We start from the raw sequence: 19,287 nt of genomic DNA, 5'->3' as shown, positions 1-19,287 counted from the left end.
ACCACTACGCATCACTGCCTCTTGAGTTCCGCACATTGCCTCGTCCTCTCCCTATTGGGCAAAGCAAGACAAACGATTCCTGAGTCGCAGGGTCTTGTTTTTGGAGGCGGAGGCAGCAGCGAGGGGAGGATGAGAACCAGAGGAAGGACACGGAGTGCACGTGTGTCCACGGGCAGGGGCGACCCTGTCGGACCCTCCTTGGCAGGGAGGAAGCCTTGTGTGCCCCTGCAGGGCTCCCAGGCAGCTCGGGAACGAGAGGAAAGGAAACACCGCGGAATGATTAATTTATGTGCTGCAAGGCGAAAGCACGCCAGCTGGCCCGCGCTCCAAAAGGCACTGGGAAACGCATACCAGGCGCACAGCGGCACAGAGGCCGTGGGGACAGTGCCCAGCCCCAGGCCAGATCCATGTGGCACGGCAGGGTCGGCAGCCAGACGCCCCGAGGAAAAGGACGCCCTGGGGGCGAACCGCACTCTTGCGCAGGGGGCACAGAAGAACGGAGGTGGGGCGCGCTACTCCTGGGTTTTCACGGGGAACCTTCAGGGCTTGGCTGCTTCCGACTCATCCTGCTGAAGGTCGTTTGTTCCGACCCCGCTCTTCAGCCCCCAAAGACTCTGGCAGTCCACCTCGGGCCATTCCAGCTGCCATCCCTGATTAAGTGACCGCCTGTGCTCTGCAACCCTTGATCTTGGGTTACCAGGTTGTCTGAACTCAGCCATGAAGTTGGAAGGGACTCAGAGGCCATGGAGCCCCAGTCGGGGTGCAGCGCCAGACGCAGCCGCCCCCCTGCGAGGCCGCCTCTGTTGGAGATGAGGAAGCTCCTCCCAGCCTGAAACCTGGAGAGCTGCTTCCCAGGAATTCCTGCCCACCGGTTCATCCCCTGCTCTCAGGAGTGAACGGGAAGAGTTCCGTGCCTCCTTCTATGGGACAGGATTTCACATCCCTGCAGGCTGTTCTCCCCACTCCCCCTTAATTCCCTGTTCTCTTGGCCAGACTTCAGGGGCTGGTGCTGTCATCTCCATACTTCAGCCTCCTCCCTCTCCAGCAAAGTGTGATAGGACACCTGATCAGTTTCGCTGCCTTGTCTTCACCAAGGGCAGCTCCCAGGGAAACCGAAAGCCCCCACCACCCATGCTCCTAAAACATGCTCAGAAGTCTTCCCTTCTGTCTTCACACAGGCCCGGCCAGTGCCCCGATGCCCCCAGATCCCTCTGCCAGAAGGCGCAGCCCTGATTCCCGTGCCCAAATCTCATTCCCAGGGCCTGATATTTGTTCCCCGCAGCCCTGTACCTATTTCCCCGAGTGAGGAGTATCCACTGGGACCAACGGAAGGCTCCTGTTGTTTTTCCCTTGTCCTAATTGCCACGTAGGGGGCCATTTTCAGGGGGGACCGTGGATGGGGAGGGATGGATTCGCCTTTCCAGGCTGCAACAAAGACTTCCTCTGCACAGCCCTTAAGTTCTTCCCCTTGTTCAGGGTGATCTCGGTCAGGGTGCAAACAAGCTGAGCCACGAGGCTGCTTGGAGCTGTAGATGCACCTACATATTAGCATTTGCATATGTTATGCGGCTTTGCAACCTGGGGCCCTTTTAAGTGCCACGCCATGCCCCTGCCTGGCGGAAGGAAGCAGGCCCTGGGTGCCTCTGGGAGAGACTTAGGTGGCTGTTTTGTGTTGCCTTCCAGCTGCTGTTCCAGGGCCCCGTGAGCTCCTCCAGACGGCCCCCACCCCTTTGAAGGATGTACAGCAGCAAGAAGCCATATGACAGCCCCCCCAGTGAATACAGCCCCCCTGGAGAGGACTATGCCTGTGACGCCCACTCGGCTGTCCCCGGCTCCTACTACATCGAGGACGCGCCCCAGTATTTCTACAAGTGGAGCTCCCCACCCAGGGTGGTGCAGATCCTGGAGGCCATCGGCGTCCTCCTGTGCCTGACCATCTTTGCCTGCGTGGCGTCCACCCTAGCCTGGGAGTATGGCTATGGCTATGGCGGGCTATATGGCAGTGGCATGGGTGGCTACTATGGGGGCGGCCTGAGTGGGGGCATGGGCTACTACGGGGGTGGCCTTGGCGCGGGCTACGGCGGCTACTACGGCGGCTACTACGGTGTGACAAACCCACGCTCAGCCGGCGGCTTCATGATTGCCATGGCGGTGCTCTGCCTCGTTGCCCTCCTGGCCCTGGCTGTCACCAGCCTCACCAAGTCCAGTGGCTCCCGCTCCAGGCGGTTCTACCTGGTGGCCATTATTGTCTGTGCAATCCTGGCCTTCCTCATGCTCATCGCCTCCATCGTCTACATCATGGGAGTCAACCCACGGGCCCAGATGTCGAGCAGCTACTACTACAGCGCCAGCCCGCTGCTGGCCATGTGCAACCAGATATATTCCAGCGGGACCTACTTCAACCAGTACCTGTACCACTACTGCATGGTCGACCCACAGGAGGTAAGGGCGGCCACACCTTCCCGGGGGGTGGCTGATATGACCAGGGAGGCTGGTCCTGGGGGAGGCCTGACAGGAGCGGGAACCAGGGTCTCAGCAGCGGACAGAAAAGGGAGGCCAAGGTGAGCACCTCTGAGGGCCGGGGGCAGGACACCTGCAAATTGCAACACAGGAGTTGGGGGTTGCTGTGCCAGCAGCACCCCCCCAACTGCCCAGAGAGATGCGGGATTTCAAGATCTGCAGTAGGAAGGGTTCTAGACTGTCTATCTTTCATTTTCAGACTCACAGAAGGGTCTTCTCTGTCTGCAGCTGATATTTCTAACAAGAGGTCTTACTGGGAAGCGACTCTGAGGCCTTCTGCTTCCAAGGGGGGGATCTTCCAGGGAGGGGCTAAAGATGAAGGAAGCTTCTTGTCCTAATGGTTCTGAAGGAGGAACAGATATCAATAGGGACACAGAAAGCTCCTTTATACGGGGTTAGGGCTTTGGTCCAGCGTCTCCAGCAGGGTCTTCCCAGGTCTGCCTGGGGTTGCAGACCTTGCAGATCCAGGCCAAGGCCTTTTGCATGCAGAACAAGCGCTCTGCCATTCAGCTGCAGTCCTTTCCCTTGGCGTGACCAGAGGGCATCCTTTGCATGTTCCACCCCTCCCTCACAAGCTCTGCCCGCTTTTTAAAGTTCCCCCTTGAGATTTGCCATGTCTGCACAGGGTCAGACCCTATCATATAAGAATATGGCATATTTGGCATATAAGAATCCCAAATAAATAAATAAATAAATCAGCAGGGGAAGGAAAAAGGAACTTGGGGGAATGAGCCCAGAGCACAAGCACCAGGCCAAACTTTTCCTGGCTTGAAAGCTTCTGCTTTGAAATCCTCCCACCCATGTCGCTCAAGGCCCCGCCCTCTGTTTCTGGCTCCACCTCTGACCTCTTAGGCTCCACCCTCAGGAACTGAGCCTAGCACCCCAGCAACCAATATGACTTTCCTCCCAGGTTCACAAAGTTCCTTGAAATCTCCACTGTGGATTGAATTTGCTGTCTAAACTTTTGCACCTATCTTGGTTACCCCCAGGAAACCTTCCTTGCAAATTCTGCTGGCCGCTTCAGGGAGCGGCCCTGGGTGGGACCAGTTGGCACTCTCCGTCTACCGCTTCTGGTCTCTGTTGATTTTCTGTATCATTGACATCAGAAAGAGCCACATTGGTACAAAGCAAATACCAGGAGACCTTTGTTGAGTGGCAAAATGACCTTATCCGCTGGTCTGGTTTCAGGGTAGGACAGAAAACAATTGGAGCGCATTCATGACCAGTCAGGCTGTTGGCACACCTGAAACCACCCAGTTAGGCTGATAAGATAAGCCCAGTAACTCACATGGGTGGCCCCTGCTGGGACATGAATCACACAGATGCTGTGCACTGCCTTCTCTTCAAGGTGGCCTAAAGGTCGCTTTTAAAGAAATAACATCAAGTAGGCCTAGCTGTAGGTTTTTGTGGGGTTTGTGCCAACAGATTTTGGAGCCATGGGTTTACCTCTTCTAAGCATGTCCCTTCAGTGTTTGGCATCTTCCTTTCCCCCTCCAACCACTCCTCTTTAACCCCCCACCCTTTGAATGCAAACCTTATCCATGTAAAATCCATGGGAGTGCCATGCCACCGTAATTTTTTACAGGTTCACATAGGATACACATTAAGGAAGGAGGAAAATAGTTTCATGGAAGCACAGAATAGTAGAGTTGGAAGGGGCCAGAAGGCCACTGGGTCCAACCCCCTGCTCAGATCAGGACTCCCAGTTAAACCAGCCCTCTTGGATGGCTGTCCAGTTGCATCTTGAATGCCTCCAGAGTGGGAGAGCCTATGACTCCCCCCCTCCGCCCCTGCCCCCAAGTCATTGGCTCCATTACTGTGCTACTGTAACAGTCATGACGTTTTTTCTAACATCTCTCTGGGATCTGGCTTCCTGCAACATTTAATACTAATGCTGCACATCCACACAATCCCAAGGCAATGGCATGTGCAAATCCAGGGGGTTCTACTTTTGGCCCTCTGATGAGAAGAGGTCCGTGAAAGCCGTTCATATGAGCTACAGACGTGAGCACAGGACTGAAGCAGCTGCTTAAAGAGGCACAAGGAGACGCAGATCTCCATGCAGTTTGCATATGCAAGTGAATGCACTTAGAGGCAACCTCATATTCCTACAACTGAAACATGAGAAGAAGCAAAAGAAGTTGTCGTTGTCTCAGGCGTCAGCTTTCTGATGTCATCACCAAACAAAAGCGACTGTGCTGCCCTCCCTCTAAGGAGTTCCTGACTGGCCATCCTGGGACGGGATGCCCTCTCTTTGCAAAAAACCAAGCAAACAAAGAGTAGCAACGCTCATGAAAACTATGTGCAGAAAACAACATTAGAAGCACAGAGGGAGTAGGGACTAGCGGTGGGACACTCTGGGGGAAAAATTCAGGGAAGCAATGCAAGTTCACTTTTTAAATTTGGCCATACAGAAGTAGCTCAGATTTTTGAAGAGGACGCGTGGGAGTGCATGCTCAGTCTCCAAATCGAAAAACCAGCATGCTTTCTGCTGCTGCTATTATTATTACCATGACTGTGGACCAAGAGCAGATTTGTGACCAATTCCAGCAGGCTGAACTGAGAGGTGCAGGGACAATGAGGCCATTCCATCAGCCCAGTTGAAAGACTGGCTTTTCCTCCTCTTCCTGCCTCATCACTTTTCCTTGCATGTGGCGTCTTTTTAGATTGCAACCCCACAGTGGCAAAGGGGTTATTTGCCAAGAACAGAATAAAAATACTTTGAGTGAGCAAGAACAGATACATTCCTGTTCAGTCTTCTCCTGGGCTTTGAGGAAAAGGGGGAAAGAGGGCTCTGAAGAAGCAAAGTGAGTGTCTGCTTTGCTTCCCAGAAGTATCCATCCTCCACAACCAACAGGTGTTTGCAATGGCCATGTGTGTGCAACTGCATGTCCATGTGGGACAAAGAGTTCTCCACGTGATAGGAATGCAACATGCATGAGATTCAAAAGTCAACGGTGCTTGGACTCATGCATCAAGGTCCCAGCAATGAACTGGACAACAGAGCTTGTCTGTGGAAGCTTATTAATTTTCTGCCCCTCACCCACACCCCACCAGGCCATCGCGATCGTCTGTGGGTTCCTGCTGGTCATCCTCCTCTGCTTGATTTGTTTCTTCGCTCACAAGACACGGCAGAAAATCTGGAGGTTTGGGAAGCACAACATTTACTGGAACCAGCCACCCGCATTTCAAGAGGGTCCCAACGTGGAGGAGTGGGTGAGTGTGTGCTGGGCAGGTTGCCCCCTGGAACTGGCACTGTCTCCCCTCGTCTTCAGCCTGAACGAAGGGCTTCCTGCCAGCCGGAAATCTGGGGAAGAAACTAGTGCAACATCTGAAGAGTCACTGATTGGTGGCTGGAGAAAAGGAGGGGCTGGTGGCAGGGACGTGACCTCCTCGGGGATCCCACAAGGGTGGACTTTGGTTCTGCACCCCCGCCTTAGTCCTTTGGTCATTTCTGTGGGACACACACGCGCCACAGCGTGCCTGGGCTCTGGAGCGCTGGGGCAGGGTGGTCTTGCCTTTTGCCACATGCCTGGGAGGCAGGCAAGTCCCAGCGCCGGCGGTTGGCTAGTCAGGAAGCCACCAAGGGCCCGCTCCAAAGCAGGGCGCACTGGCAAGAGCCGCCTGGGCCCCCGCTTCGGCATGGCCTCTGCGGCTTTGCCCACCTTTCACGCCAAAGAACAGCGGTGGTGAGATGGAGGGGCAGGGGGTGCCATGGCCCCCTCGCTCGCCAGCTCTCTGCGAGGAGGACGAAGGACGGATGGTGACCGCACTGGGCAGGCGGGAGCCTCATGGGGCTGCGGCCAGCAACCTGGAACTGCGATTGCGGGAGGGGGACAGAACCTGCGCACCCTGAAAGGTCCCCATACTGTCATGTATGTACATATTTGTACCCACAGAGAAGATAGCGGACCTTCATCTCCCTGCCCTCCATAGTTACGTTTTTCATATGTAACCCGGTCTCTTTTTCTGCAGGGGACTCCAGGCAGTCTGGGATTACGAAGGCTTGGGTTCAGGTCCCCACTTGGGCATGAAACCTGCTGGGTGACTTTGGGTCAGACCTTGATACTTAGTCTGGCCTACCTCACAGGGTGCTTGTCATGAGGATAAAGCAGGGAGGAGGAAGATTCTGCATATGCCTTCTTGGCCTCTTAGAAAAAGAGCAGGATGCAAAATCACAGACCCATCCAGCTACAGATCTCTGGTTTAAGGAGAAATGCAGCCCACACTACGGCAAAGGCACTGGCTCTCAGCCCTCATTTTAGGCCCCTCTGAGGTTCTTGATTTTTGGCACAGTCCAGTCCAACAAAGGACTGCAAAGCAGGGTAGGAAGTCTTGTGGCCCTGGGAAATGTTCGTCTCTAAATCCCTGGGACACTTCTGCCAAGCAGCATCAACAATGCTGAGCTGAATAGGCTGATGGCCTGCCTTGGTACCATGAGGACTGGGCACTTAGCTAATTTTCAGGAGATTAAATCAGGCCTTTATTCAAAGCCACAAGGAATCTACCCACTCGTTTCAGCACCTCATCTGGTTTGCATCCACATTTTCTGCAATTAGCCCTATTTGGCATTATCCTTTTATTTTTCCTATGCAAAGAGAAAGTGAGGGAAAGGAATACCAGCCGTGCCTCTCCTTTGCAATCCCTGCTTCTTGGCCTGGGAGCTGCAGACTGGGGCAAGAGGATTCTTTGCATGTTGCATGTTGCCATTTCAGCAGCAAGAAGCTCTGGTGGAAACACATAACTTAGGGGTGTGGAATGCGTGGGAGGCAGCTGAATCTGGCTCTCTTGTGCAGCTTCACCCCATTTTAAAAGTCTCCTGAAGCTTCATTCCTGGGGCAAATATTTGTGCTCCTGCAGCCCCAACCCTTCTGCCTTCAGCCCATCCTTTCACCACCAACCTCCCCTTTTCTCATCCCTGGAATGCAGCCCCGGGAACCTGACCTTGGGGATGAGAGGAGTTTGACCCCCATGGGGTAAGCGATTGCACCCCCTCCGCCGTGAGTGAGCACCGACCCTCCATGTGCCAATGCTCGTTGTGTTCCCTGACAAAGCGCAGGGCTCCCTGCGTAACAAATGTACCCTGTACCCGTTTTGGGAAGGGCTCGGGCATCCAGTCTTGCCCCTTTTTAATACTTCTAAATGGGTCTCAGAGGCAAACTTGCTCTTGGGAGCAGCAGGCTCCAGGGGGAGGAAGGATCTGACTCAGCTATTTCCCAGAGGCAGGCTCTGGAGGGATCCTGGCCTGAGCCCACGTCAGGGAGGCGTGTGCAGGAGGGAGGCAGTCCCCCCCCCCCCCCCCCCCCCCGGCTGCTTGCTTCCAGGACACTCTGGTTTCCTTTATGGCCATGTTTCCCTGGGGGGCAGGGCCTCAAAAGCTACAGCCACATGTGGAGGCATGCTGCCTGGAGGAGGCCTTCCATGGCACCCAGAAAGAAGAGCAGGACTGATTCTGCACCGAGCAAAATGCCGTGGGCTGCACAGGTTGCCAACTCCACTAGAGGAAGTGTGGCTGGGAACCACTGCCCCCTGGCTGGATGGATTCCTGAACCCCAGGCAGATGGCAGCAGCGGCAGCCAGAGAGCATTGCCATATAACAGAGCACTGGGGGGCACAAAGGCGTGGGTGCTGAGCTGAAGGGTGTGGGAGATCAGTTCTGGTGCTGAGTTCAAATCCTGGGGTGGTGTCTGTGTCCAGAGGCATCCTGGCCCTCAAGCTTTGCCCACTGAGTGGAAACAAATGTGAGATTGCCTGAGCCAGAAGTCTGCCCCTCCTGCATGGGATGCTGCTCTGAGTGCCAAGCAGAGGTAGGGCTAGAGCAGTGTCCAGTGGCCCGTGCGGAAAGCTAGGTCTGGGGGCCCCAATGATCCCGGTTGTGCCAGATTCTCTGGATTGCCCACATGTGCTTTCCTCCAGCCCTTCAATTGTTCTGCCTGAGGATTTTTCCAGAAATCAGATGTCCTCCAGTCCAGCACAACTATCCTTTTTATAAAACACGAACACAGACTTTAGAGCATATGGAAATTAGCAGGTGCAAACTTGGGGCAGAGGTGCTTTTATTTTTGTTCCTGCAGTCCAGATTTTCAGTACCTAACAAAGCCCCAGGTGCCGAGGCAGTGAAGTGACTTCTGTGTATTTGGATCTGTGCTAATAGGCCTGTGTCCTGTGGCACTGTTGGAATATTGTAATATTCCTGGGAAAGAAACACCCCCCTTAAAATTCTTCCCTTCCTTCTGGCTCTGTGCCCACTGGCTACATGCACCAGGAAACCTCCTTGCTGCTCACAGACACCACGAGACCCCCAGTGAGAGAGGGGCTGCAAGGGGCATCCTGTGTTTTGTTGTGAAAACAGGAGCAGGGATGGGGAAGGAAACAAGGCAGGAGAGGTGCCCCAGCGGTCCAACTGAGCTGCAGAGCTGGCAGATTCTCAAAGGAGATGGTGCAGGAATTCAAAGGCATTGCCTTGTCCTTCCCGCACAGCCTATGATCCCCACCTTCCTATTATCCTGATTATTAACATCCTAACAGGATGGATGTTTGTAAGCTGTTGTCGGCTGCTCTGAGCTGTGCACAGGCACTGGGAGGGCAAGGCATACTTGTAATCAAAAAAGTACCATGAGTAATTCTATTACTGTGAGTAACAGTTAATCTATGGGACTCACTGCTGAAAGATGTGGTGATGACTGCCTACTGAGATGGCTTTAAAAGCCGACCAGTCCAGCTGACCAGGGCATGGGTGTGCTCAGATGTCCAGCCCTGGACTCCAGCTGTAGCCAGCTCCTGCTTGCATTTGCAGGAGGCTGTTTGTGTAGGCTGGGACTTCAAAGTGTTCTGGAGCAGGCAAGTGGGAGGAAGAAACCGCTTCCTTCTTTTCCTTCCAGGCTCTTTGTAGAAAGAGGCCCTCCTGCAGCCATCAGCAGCCAAGCCCAGCTCTCCCGAGGCAAGGAAATGCCATCGGTGTGAGCACATCCTGAGACTGGATGTGCAGGTTTCCCTGGTGACAGAGAACATGTGCAGCTGCAAGGTGGTGGTTTGGTAGGAACAGCAAGGAGTCAGCTTGTGGCCTGAGAGGCACAGGACTCCTTCCTCTTTGCACATTTCGAAGGGTGCTGACAGCGCCCAGGTCTTGGGAAGGAGAGCAGCTTCCGGCCTCATCCCCTGGCCTGGACCACTAGCAGGAAATCAACCAACTAGCCGCGGCTTGCTAAGCACAAACAACCTGCTTTGCTGCTCGGCTGTGACATGGGGCGGAGCTCCACCATTTGTTATCCTGGCTGGGTTTGGACAACAAAACCCAGTGGTGCCTGTCCACAGCAGCCTAAACGTGACCTCAAAGGTTAAGGGTTGGGAATTTTTGCTTCTTTGCAAGCTCTGTCCTTGTCCTCGTGTGTCCTTCAGGACTGGGAGGTTGCCCCTTTGTGTGTCTCTTAACTGATTATGGACATGAGCAGGTTGTTCCTCCGAGCATGCCACTAGCTCCTCCTTTCTTCCTGGTGACCCTATTTTGGGCACTCGCCCCTGGTGCAGGGAGCAGCAGCCCTTCGTCCTGCAGCAGCCACTGCCTGATTGTGCCCAGGGGATGCTGTTGTGCCAGCAGGCTTGTTTTCTGCTCCTCTGCAGGTGAAGAATGTTGCAGACAGAGCTAGCACGCACGATGAGACGGCCACCTTGGCTTACTCGGAAAAGCCCACGAGCCCCATTAATGCTCCAGCCAGCCCCTACAACTACAGAACCTCCCAGAATGGCTACTATGATGTAGAAGAGCAGAGGAGGTGAGCGGGGGGGGGGGGCAGTGTCACGGTCTTGAGTTGCATGGTGCAGGGGAAAAGAGGGTTGCTTCTCTCTACTGTTTATAAGACTTTTGTGGCATGGAGACGGCTGCCCACGGGCAGATTTAAAAGGCACTGGGCAAATTCATGGAGGAAGAGGGGAAGGCACTCAGTGCCTTCCGGGTTGTTGACTCAGGATTAGAAGCAATCTGCTAGCCTGTGCCACTTGCAAGGGGTCATGGGCAGGTGCTCTCCTGCTCATGGGCTTGCATGGGCAGCTGCGTGGCTGCATGCCAGCCCAAATGCCCACCCCTGTCCTGATGCAGCCTTGAGGTCTTCCAAGTGAGCGTTGTGCTGGAGCAAACCCACTGCCTGTGTCTGGTGGGGGCAGGCATGTGCCTCCTCAGGGGGACCCAAGTACATCTCACGGTCCTGGACATGCCATTCCCACTGACTCATGGAGGCCTCTCAGATAGTCTGCCTGCCCAAGTTTCCTTTGATCTGCTGCCACTGCAACCGAAATCATGTGCCATGCTTTCTTCCAGCCCACCTTTGTACACGGCCCCCAACAACAAGCCTGCCCAGACATTCAGTTCCAGCACTTTGGAGCAGAAAGCCAGGGAGACCCCTAGCAAGCCCTCTGCCCGCAGGGGACGGAGGCGGAGGAGAAACCCGGAGCTGGAAGAGTCCCAGTACGAGACTGACTACACAACCGCTATGGAGTCCAGTGATGAGAAGGACCAGGACGACTGGAGCAGGTGAGGTGCCTTGGGAGTGCCTTGTGTTGGATGGAAAGTGGGAGACGGATGGAGGGCAGAGACCTGGCTGCAGAGCCACAAAAGAAGGGGTTGTACATCCCATGTTTACATTGCTTGCTTTGGCAATGCAAAGGGAGGTTTCATCTTGTTCCGCCCCAGGACCAAACTCAGTGCAGAAGAAGGTTGGCATATTTTAGCTTCAGTCTCTTCATCCCGTCCTTAGGAGAAACGGCTTGACCTTTCCAGAATGTGAGGGAACCTGCACAAAAGCCAGGGAACCAACAAATGGTCTCCTTGATCTCATGATTAGGGAAAAGGGTTGAGGACCAAGAAAGGGGGCTGGCTGACTGGTCAACACTGCAGGGCTGGATAAAGAGCTCTGGTGGGCTAGTTTTGGCCCATGGACTGAAGGTGTGAATGCAACATCTTTGTCTTAAAAATTTAAAAGGCAGTGTTCAAAAATCAAAGCATGTGTGCTTTGCTGTGCTTTTTTATTTATTTATTAAATTTATATCCCTCCTTTTTTTCTTACAAAGAATTCAAAGCAGCTTACATCATTCTGTTCCTCCAGCTCTCAAACTTATCCCCACAACAACCACTCTGTGAGGTAGGCTGGGCTGAGAGTCTGTGACTGCCCCAGAGTCACCCAGTTGGCCCCCTGCTAAGCAGGGTCTCAAACCCAGATGGCCAAAGTCCCAGGCCTCTACCACAACACCACCCTAGCTCTCTAGCACTACCCACCAGGTTCCCCAGCTTTCCAGGACCCGGGCCTCCAACCAGGTGAGGTCACTTACCAGGGTGAATGTAACTGGTCCCATAGCCTGATCTCCTGTCACTTGTGGGCCCAGACATTGCCTGGCATTGGTGTAGACACTGTAGAAGAGGCTGTCCTCTCTGTGGAAGTGGGTCTGGGGCATGGGGCATGGGGCAGCAGCCACGGCACTGAGCCTCTGTACCTGAGGCTGACTACACCAGAGTGGCTCTCACTTTCCTTCCTTCACTGGACCATCTCGGCAAGTTTCTCACCTGCTCCTCCTCTGGGTTTTCCTGCCTTCTGCCCCATAGCTTGTACCCACCCCTGACTTCAGATGGGGACCGCCAGAAGTATAAGCAAGAGTTTGATGCGGACCTCAGACACTACAAGCAGCTGTGTGCCGAGATGGATGGCATCAACGACCAGATCAATCAGCTTAGCAAGCAGCTGGACCACCTGGTGGAGGGCAGCCTGCAGTACCAGGTGGGCCTTGGGGGCCACCGCAGCTCACAAGGGAGACCCCTGAGGGGCTGATGGTGCTGACGACGGGGGAGAGGCGTATCTGCTCCGGGTTTCAGTCTGAACTGCAGTGGAACTATTGGTGGTGCTGAATGCGGGGGGGGGGGCAGCACCATGGACAGCTCCCTTGGCAATGGCAACTCCCCATTTTCTCCTGCAGGGGGTGGCAAAAGAGTACAACCGGCTGAAGGACTTAAAACGAGTGAGTAACCCTCTTTCTGCAGATTCTTCGAGTGGGGGGCAGGTTACATGTGGCCCCAGGAGTTCCATTTCCCATCAGCTCCAGCCAGCCTGTGCCTGCGATGCTGAGAGTTGCAACTGAGCATTCTTGGGACAATTGCATATCCAGATGTGCACACAAAAAGCCCATCCGTGCCTTTTCAGGAATCAGGCGGGGTGGCATCTGTTTCCAGAAATAAGGTTTCTGTCCTGTGGGAACATGTTACTCTTGTCCCACCTGCTTTTAGAACCCACGTTACCAGCCTGCACCTGGTGGCTTTGGCCATCTCCCCATCATTCTCAGCTGCATGCATGGTGGCATCCCTGGCCGGCACGCTGTCCCGGAACCCTGGGTGCAGGCTCCAGACGTGGCATGGCTGGTCAGTTCTGCCTGCCAGCCTTCCTCCAGGGATCTCCAAGGAGAAGGCTCTTTCCCAGCCCTCCCTGGAGACAGTGGCGGCAGACACATGCTGTGTGGGGCCTTTGAGAAAGGGCCAGCTTAAATCCTAACAGCCTTGCGCTGAACCAGACCAGAGGCCCAGTGAGCTGCAGACTGTCTGCATGAGGGGCGGGGGGAAGAGCATCTCAGCATTGCTGGTCACTGCAGGTTGAAGTCCATAACTGGGCTTGGCATGGTCCTGCTTAACGCATCCTGGCAGAAAAGCTGCTGAGGCTCCCAGACCAGGGTCTCTGGAGGTGCCAGGAATGGGATCCAGGGCCTTCCTCAGCCATAGCAAGGGCTCTGCTGTTGTGCTCTGGCCCTTTCTCAAAAAGCTAATAAGCTTCTGGTCCTCATGATTCCTCATCAAGGGGCAGCCTTCTGTCCTTACAGCCCATTGCTCCATATGGCACTGGCCAGGCAGGGACTGAACTTCCCCCAGACCTCCCAAGTTTTCTGCTGATTGAACCCAGGGCTTTCTGCATGGCAGAACCATGGCCCTTCCACCAGCATCAACAGTGTGGCACCAATAGATATGCTGTGAATAGATACGCTCCATGTCCCAACCCATTTTTCTCCCCTCTCCCTCGTTTCCTCTTCCCTCTTGTGCCAGACACCTGACTACCAGAGCAAGAAGATGGAGAGCAAGTCCCTGAGGAACAAACTTTTCCATATCAAGCGGATGGTGAGTGAATATGACAAACACAGAGGCTGATGGTCAACAGGAGATGGCCAGCACCTAAGAAACCTCTGGCAACTACTGTTTTCATCCCTGCTCGCTGAAGGATGTGGGCCAAAAGCAGGCAAGGACAGGCCAGGACAGGCCTGCTGTCTTTTGGTGCAAGTTTTGGTGCAGCAAACTTTTTAATCCATCGGCGTCCCAGTTCCACAGACCATGAAATGACACCAGAGAGATTCCTGGGCACTGAAACTCTGTCTCTGCACAGAAGACCATGAGGAAGGAGCCATGGCAACCTGGCCATGGTCATCCACCTCAAGGGCCAGTCCACAAACCTGCTGGGTTCTGAAGTAAACTGAGCCTTCCATGTTTGCTCCATGTAAAAAGGACTTATCTAAATTTCTTCCTCTTGGTGCCAAAGAGATCCCCTCACTCTGGAAAATTTGTGGTAGCCTAATGCTACTAAGCCTCTAGTTAAGATTATGTAAAGACATTTTAAAATTCTGTTGGCATGGTCTTCTGCATTCATCCCTCTGGAAGCACTTCCCGTAACGAGACTACCCTTTCAGAAAATGGTGGTTAGTGCAATGCCAAGAAATGGCAGGACATTATGATGGAACGGGCTTCCTACTGTCCAATGGTGGGCTTTCCCAGGGCATGTAGCAGGGTGCAGGTCCTCAGGTCTGGGGACCATCTCCAGCCACCTGGGGGTCCCAGGCTTGGGTCCACAGATAGCTATGTCCCCTGGCCCTGGTCAAACCATTTTCTATCACCACCCATCATTTGGCACTCTCCTGGCTCCTGTGCAGTTTCTGTTCCATTCTAAGAGGTTAAAATGCACTTCTTAAGCCTTAGTTACTGGCAAGGGGAGCTTGAAGCTGGAATTTTCAGGTAGGTGGGGCCATTCCCTCCACTTCCCACTGCAACAAGGACCCTGAGAGTGTGGCCCATGGACTGAAGGAGATTCTGCACCCCAGCATACAGGATGGAGGAGAACATTATCAATGGCAAGTGGTCTTGATGGCCATCCATAAGCTACGGTAATAGTGGCAGTACACTGGGGAATGTGAGCGAGGTGGTATTGTGCTCACGTCTTGCCAAAAACGTCTGGTTTGTCACCTCTGCTGGGCCACACAGACTTTGAGGCTAAAGTTATTAGGAGGTGTTACAGACATTTCTGAAATCCGCGTTTCTGTCTCTTTGGTCTTCCCAACCTATGTATAAAGAAATCCTTTACAGTTCTTGCTTTTGTTTTAACTTCCAGATTTTCTATAAAGTGCAGTGAAAGGGCAGTTCTGTTTCCTTTCAGTTCCTTTCATGGCTTCCCCTCCATTTTTATTGGTGCCTATTGATTAAAGAGAAATAACATCCCACTACCCATTCACAACAATTGCTATATGCATTCAAAATGGTTCAATCGCCTTACTACAGTGTGCGTGTGCACTGTTCACACTCCGATAATATCTCAACAAAGCAACCTGCTCTGTGCACCGTGCTGCTCAAATTCCTGCCTGTGTTTTTAACCTACATGAAGAGTGCATCAGAGGTGTGCCACATGGGGTAAAAGTGGAGGCTGCACAGAATCTGCACCAAACAGAGCACTGGGCAAAATGATCTCCAAAGTTCTTTTTGTGATTCTCTATACTGTGAGAAGACCATGGTGGCTGTGGAGATCTTCTCCACCTTGACCTCTGGGGCTGGCCTCCAGCATTTATGCGTTTATGCCATGCATCTGTGTTTTTGCATTAGCTTTGTTGGCCCACATGGGTGCTGTGGGATGTGATCAGAGGGATTTCATCATTTATATTATTATGTGGCATTTGTATCTTGCCTGTTTCTTTTGCAAAGAACCCAAAGCCACTTAAGAGGCTCTTCTTGTCCTCTTCATTTTATTCGTACAACAGCAGGCTTGTGGGTATCAGGCTCAAATTCCAGGACTAAATTCCTAAGTCACTAAGGGAGTGTCAAGGCTGAGTGGGGGCTAGAACCCAGATCTCCCAAGCTCCAGTCCCCTGCAATAGCCACTAGGCCACCCTTGCTCCGTGCAAAACAAAGGCATGAAATGGAGTTCATCCTAATCAGCCTGGAACTGGCAGGTGCTGGAATTCTCCACGGAACAGTGGAAGAACTGAGGGCAGGTCCTGCTTGTAGCTGGGTGGGACACTCTGGAATGGGGGAGTGCAGGCTTTGTCAGCAAGGCCAGTATCACACATTTTCAGGTGGACTATGCATTGGTCATGTGTCTTCTTGAAGATCTGCATTACCTTTCCCCAGCTTGCCCTCTGGCTGTGAACAGCTGCATGTCACAGAGCTTGGAGTTGGCAGCTCGCTCTCGCGCTCTCTCTCGCGCTCTCTCTCTCTCTCTCTCACACACACACACACACACACACTTGTAGGGAGAAGGGAAAAAAATCAGCTGGTATCAAATGCTGAGTGTTCAGTCTTGTATTTCATCTGCATCTCTTGAGCTCTGTTGCCTTTGGTCTCACAGCTAACTTGGCTCTGCTCTCTCCTTCCATGTGCATGCATGACATTATCCTCTACCTGGCTGGACAGTACTTTGTGCATATGATGCTGACCCTTCTGGTGGTCCATGAAGGTTTAGGCCCAAAAAACCCTTGATAAAAGGCAGAGATGCAGCTCTGCTAGCCAGGAACCCTCCCCTCAGACCAAGCCCTTCCCTGGCTCTCAAGCCGTAGGGGGTTTCTTCCTATGCTCCAAAAGGCAGAGTTAAAACATCAGAAAAGCCCTGCTGGATCAGTCCCAAGGTCCATCTAGTCCAGCATTTGGTGCACATGGTGGCAGGCCAGCTGTCCATAGGATCCCTCAAGCAGGATGGGTGCAAGACCTCCCTCTGCCCAGCTCCCCAGGTGAAGGAGGGAGCACACGGCCACCAAGGCTAGTAGCCACGGAGAGCTTCCTGCCTTGTGTATCTGTCCAGTCCCCCTTTACAGCCATCTAGACCATGGGTCCTCAAACTACTGCCCGTGGGATGGATCCAGCCTGCCATGCCCATTTATCCAGCCCGCCTCAGAGGTTTTGGACTCCCCATGCCCACACCTGCTGACACTGCCTCACTGCGCGCATGGAGAGGCGGCTGCTTGCTTGCTCAGAGATTATTTTGGACTCACTCGGTGATCTCCGAGCGAAAAAGCTGCCGCCTTGCCATGCGCTCGTGTGCCCACCGCCCCTGCCCCTCACCAGCCTGCACCCGTGGGTACCCCTGCCTCACTGGTCCCTGCCCGCTGCCACCACCTTCCAACTGCCCCCCTGTTGAGGACCCCTGATCTAGATTGACAACCCTGCATCACCACCTCCCATGGCAGCAAATCCCATAGTTCAACTCTGCGCTGTGTGAAGTGCATTGTTTAATCTGTCCTAAATCTTCCCCCAGTCTGCTTCATGGGATGACCCTGGTTTCAAGTGTTATGCAAGAGGAAGGAAAATGTATCCCTCTCCACTTTCTCCTCAGCATGCATTATTTTAAACATATTTATCTATCCTGGCTCCCCTTTTCTTAGCCGAACAGTCCCAGTTGTCATAGCCACTCCTCACAGGGGAGCTGCTGCAGCCCCCTGATCATTTCTGTTGCCCTTCTCGGTCCTTTTCAACCTTTGGCAAGGTGCCGCGTGATATCCTGGTCAAGGAATTGCTGAGGCTTGGGGTGGACAGATGCACTGCCTGATGGCTTTGGGTATGGTCGATGGGCCGCAAGCAGAGGGGACCATCAGTGGGGAATCGTCAGGATGCCAGCCAGTGCCAAGCGGCCTCCCCCGCGGCTCAGTTCTGGCACTGACTCTGTTCAACCTTTTTATCAGTGACCTGCAGGAGGGCATAACTACCTTCTGACCAAATTCCCAGGCGATACGTGGTCGTAACTGGCGAGCAGGTGATCCAGATCCAGAAGGATCTGGACGGGCTGTGGAAGTGGGTGGGGGACAACAGGATGGCGTTCCATGCGAATAAGTGCAAGGTCTTGCACTGGGGACACAGGAATTGGTGTCACAGGTACAGGATGGGGGCCAGGTGTCTGGAGAGCAGCACTTGTGAGAGAGACCTCAGGGTACTTGGTGACAGCAGGCCTACCATGAGCCAGCAGTGTGACGCGGCGGTCAAGAGGGCAAATGCCACCCTTGGTTGCATAGCCAGAGGTCATCATGTGGAGGAGGCTCAGGACCTGTTCTTCCCTGCAGAGGAGGACAGGACACATTCCAATGGGGCAGGGCTCAAGGAACCAGGCTTCAGGTTGAATAGGACCCCTCAGATATGGAGGTGGTGGAGGCCCCATCAGGGAGGGTGTTCTAAGGAAAGATTGGACACCCACATGGTGGGGATTGCACAAGTGCAGCCAGCTGAAGGTGGTCCGACTAGATGGCCCAGGAGGCCCCTCCTGACTTGCTTTGTTTGCATGTTCTCCCAGTAATGCCCTTTTTCAGATAAGGGGACTGGAACTGAACAAAATGTTCTAAGTACTGTTGCACCAAAGAAGGAAGTATAAAAGAAGTAAGATTTTGGCAGCCACGCACTGGGCTGACATTTTCATTGAGCTGCCCACTGCGAGCCCAAGATCTCTCCCTTGCTCAGTTCAGATCTCATCAGCCTGTGCTTGAACTTGGTTTTTTGTTTTTGTTTTGCCCCAACATGTATTACTCTACACTTGCATATATTGAACTGCATTTGCCATTTTGATGCCCACTTTCTCTGCTTGGCGAGATTCTTCTGGTTTTCACAACTGTAAAAAATTTCATCAGCAAATTTGGCCATTTCGCTACTTACTTCCAATTCCAAATCACTTATAAATAGGTTGAAAAGTGCTGGTCCTAATACAGAACCCTGTGGGACTCCACTCGTGACATCTGGTGACATCTCTCCATTTATTCCCAGTCTCATGCTTTTTGGGTTTTTTTTTTTTTTACCAGCCAGTAATCCATAAGAGGACCCCCCACCTCAATCTTTTATTCCATGACTGGTAAGTTAGCTCAAGAGCCTTTGGTAAGGGACTTTGTCAAAAGCCTTTCAGAAGTCCTGGCAAATAATTATTGGATTGCTCCAGTCAACATGTTTATGGGCACTCTCAAAGAACTCCAGTAGGTGAGGCAAAATTTCCCCTTATGGAAGCCATGCCAATTATTTTCAGCAGGCCTTGCCCTTCTGTGTGCTTACTGATTTTCACTAACGATTTAATAATACTTTCAGTTTATCCAGAACATATGTTAAGCTAATTTCCCAGATCCTCTATGGATGCAATTTAAAAAATTGGTGTTACATTGGCCATTCCCCAATCCTCTGGTACAAGGGCTGATTTTAGGAACAAGCTAAATATTTTGGTAAGAAGGTCAGTGATTTCATGCTCGATTCTTTGGTAACTCTAGGATAGTTGCCATCTGGGTGACTTGCTGACTTTCCATTTGTCAACAGGCTCAAGAATTCAAATCTTTTGTCACTACTATCCCTTAATTTCTCAGATTCCCTTCCAGAATACATAAGCTCAGGGGCAGGTATGTGCTCTGGATCCTCTGCTGGGAAGGCTGATGAAAAGGGTCCGTTAATCTTCTCCGCCATCTCCCTGTTCCCACATCAGTGCCATTAATTCCAGCATCACCCAGTAGCCCAACTGCTTCCTTAGCCTC

At 53.0% G+C, this 19,287-nt stretch overlaps 1 protein-coding gene across 1 annotated transcript; it reads left to right on the top strand.

Moving 5' to 3' along the window:
• The first annotated feature begins 1,737 nt into the window (after positions 1–1,737).
• Positions 1,738–14,178, top strand: LOC123018684 (occludin-like). Its single transcript, XM_044420995.1, has 7 exons — positions 1,738–2,442; positions 5,578–5,736; positions 10,141–10,292; positions 10,835–11,047; positions 12,113–12,284; positions 12,481–12,522; positions 13,592–14,178. Exons 1-7 carry the CDS (start codon positions 1,738–1,740, stop codon positions 13,691–13,693), a joined length of 1,545 nt encoding a protein of 514 aa, XP_044276930.1. The 3' UTR covers positions 13,694–14,178.
• The last annotated feature ends 5,109 nt before the right edge of the window (positions 14,179–19,287 follow it).

The sequence above is a fragment of the Varanus komodoensis genome, unplaced genomic scaffold (genome assembly GCF_004798865.1).
Source record: "Varanus komodoensis strain SLA01 unplaced genomic scaffold, ASM479886v1 scaffold113, whole genome shotgun sequence".
NCBI lineage: Eukaryota > Metazoa > Chordata > Lepidosauria > Squamata > Varanidae > Varanus > Varanus komodoensis.
Note: the sequence above shows the minus strand (reverse complement) of the source record. Positions and strands in the feature narration are given on the sequence as shown.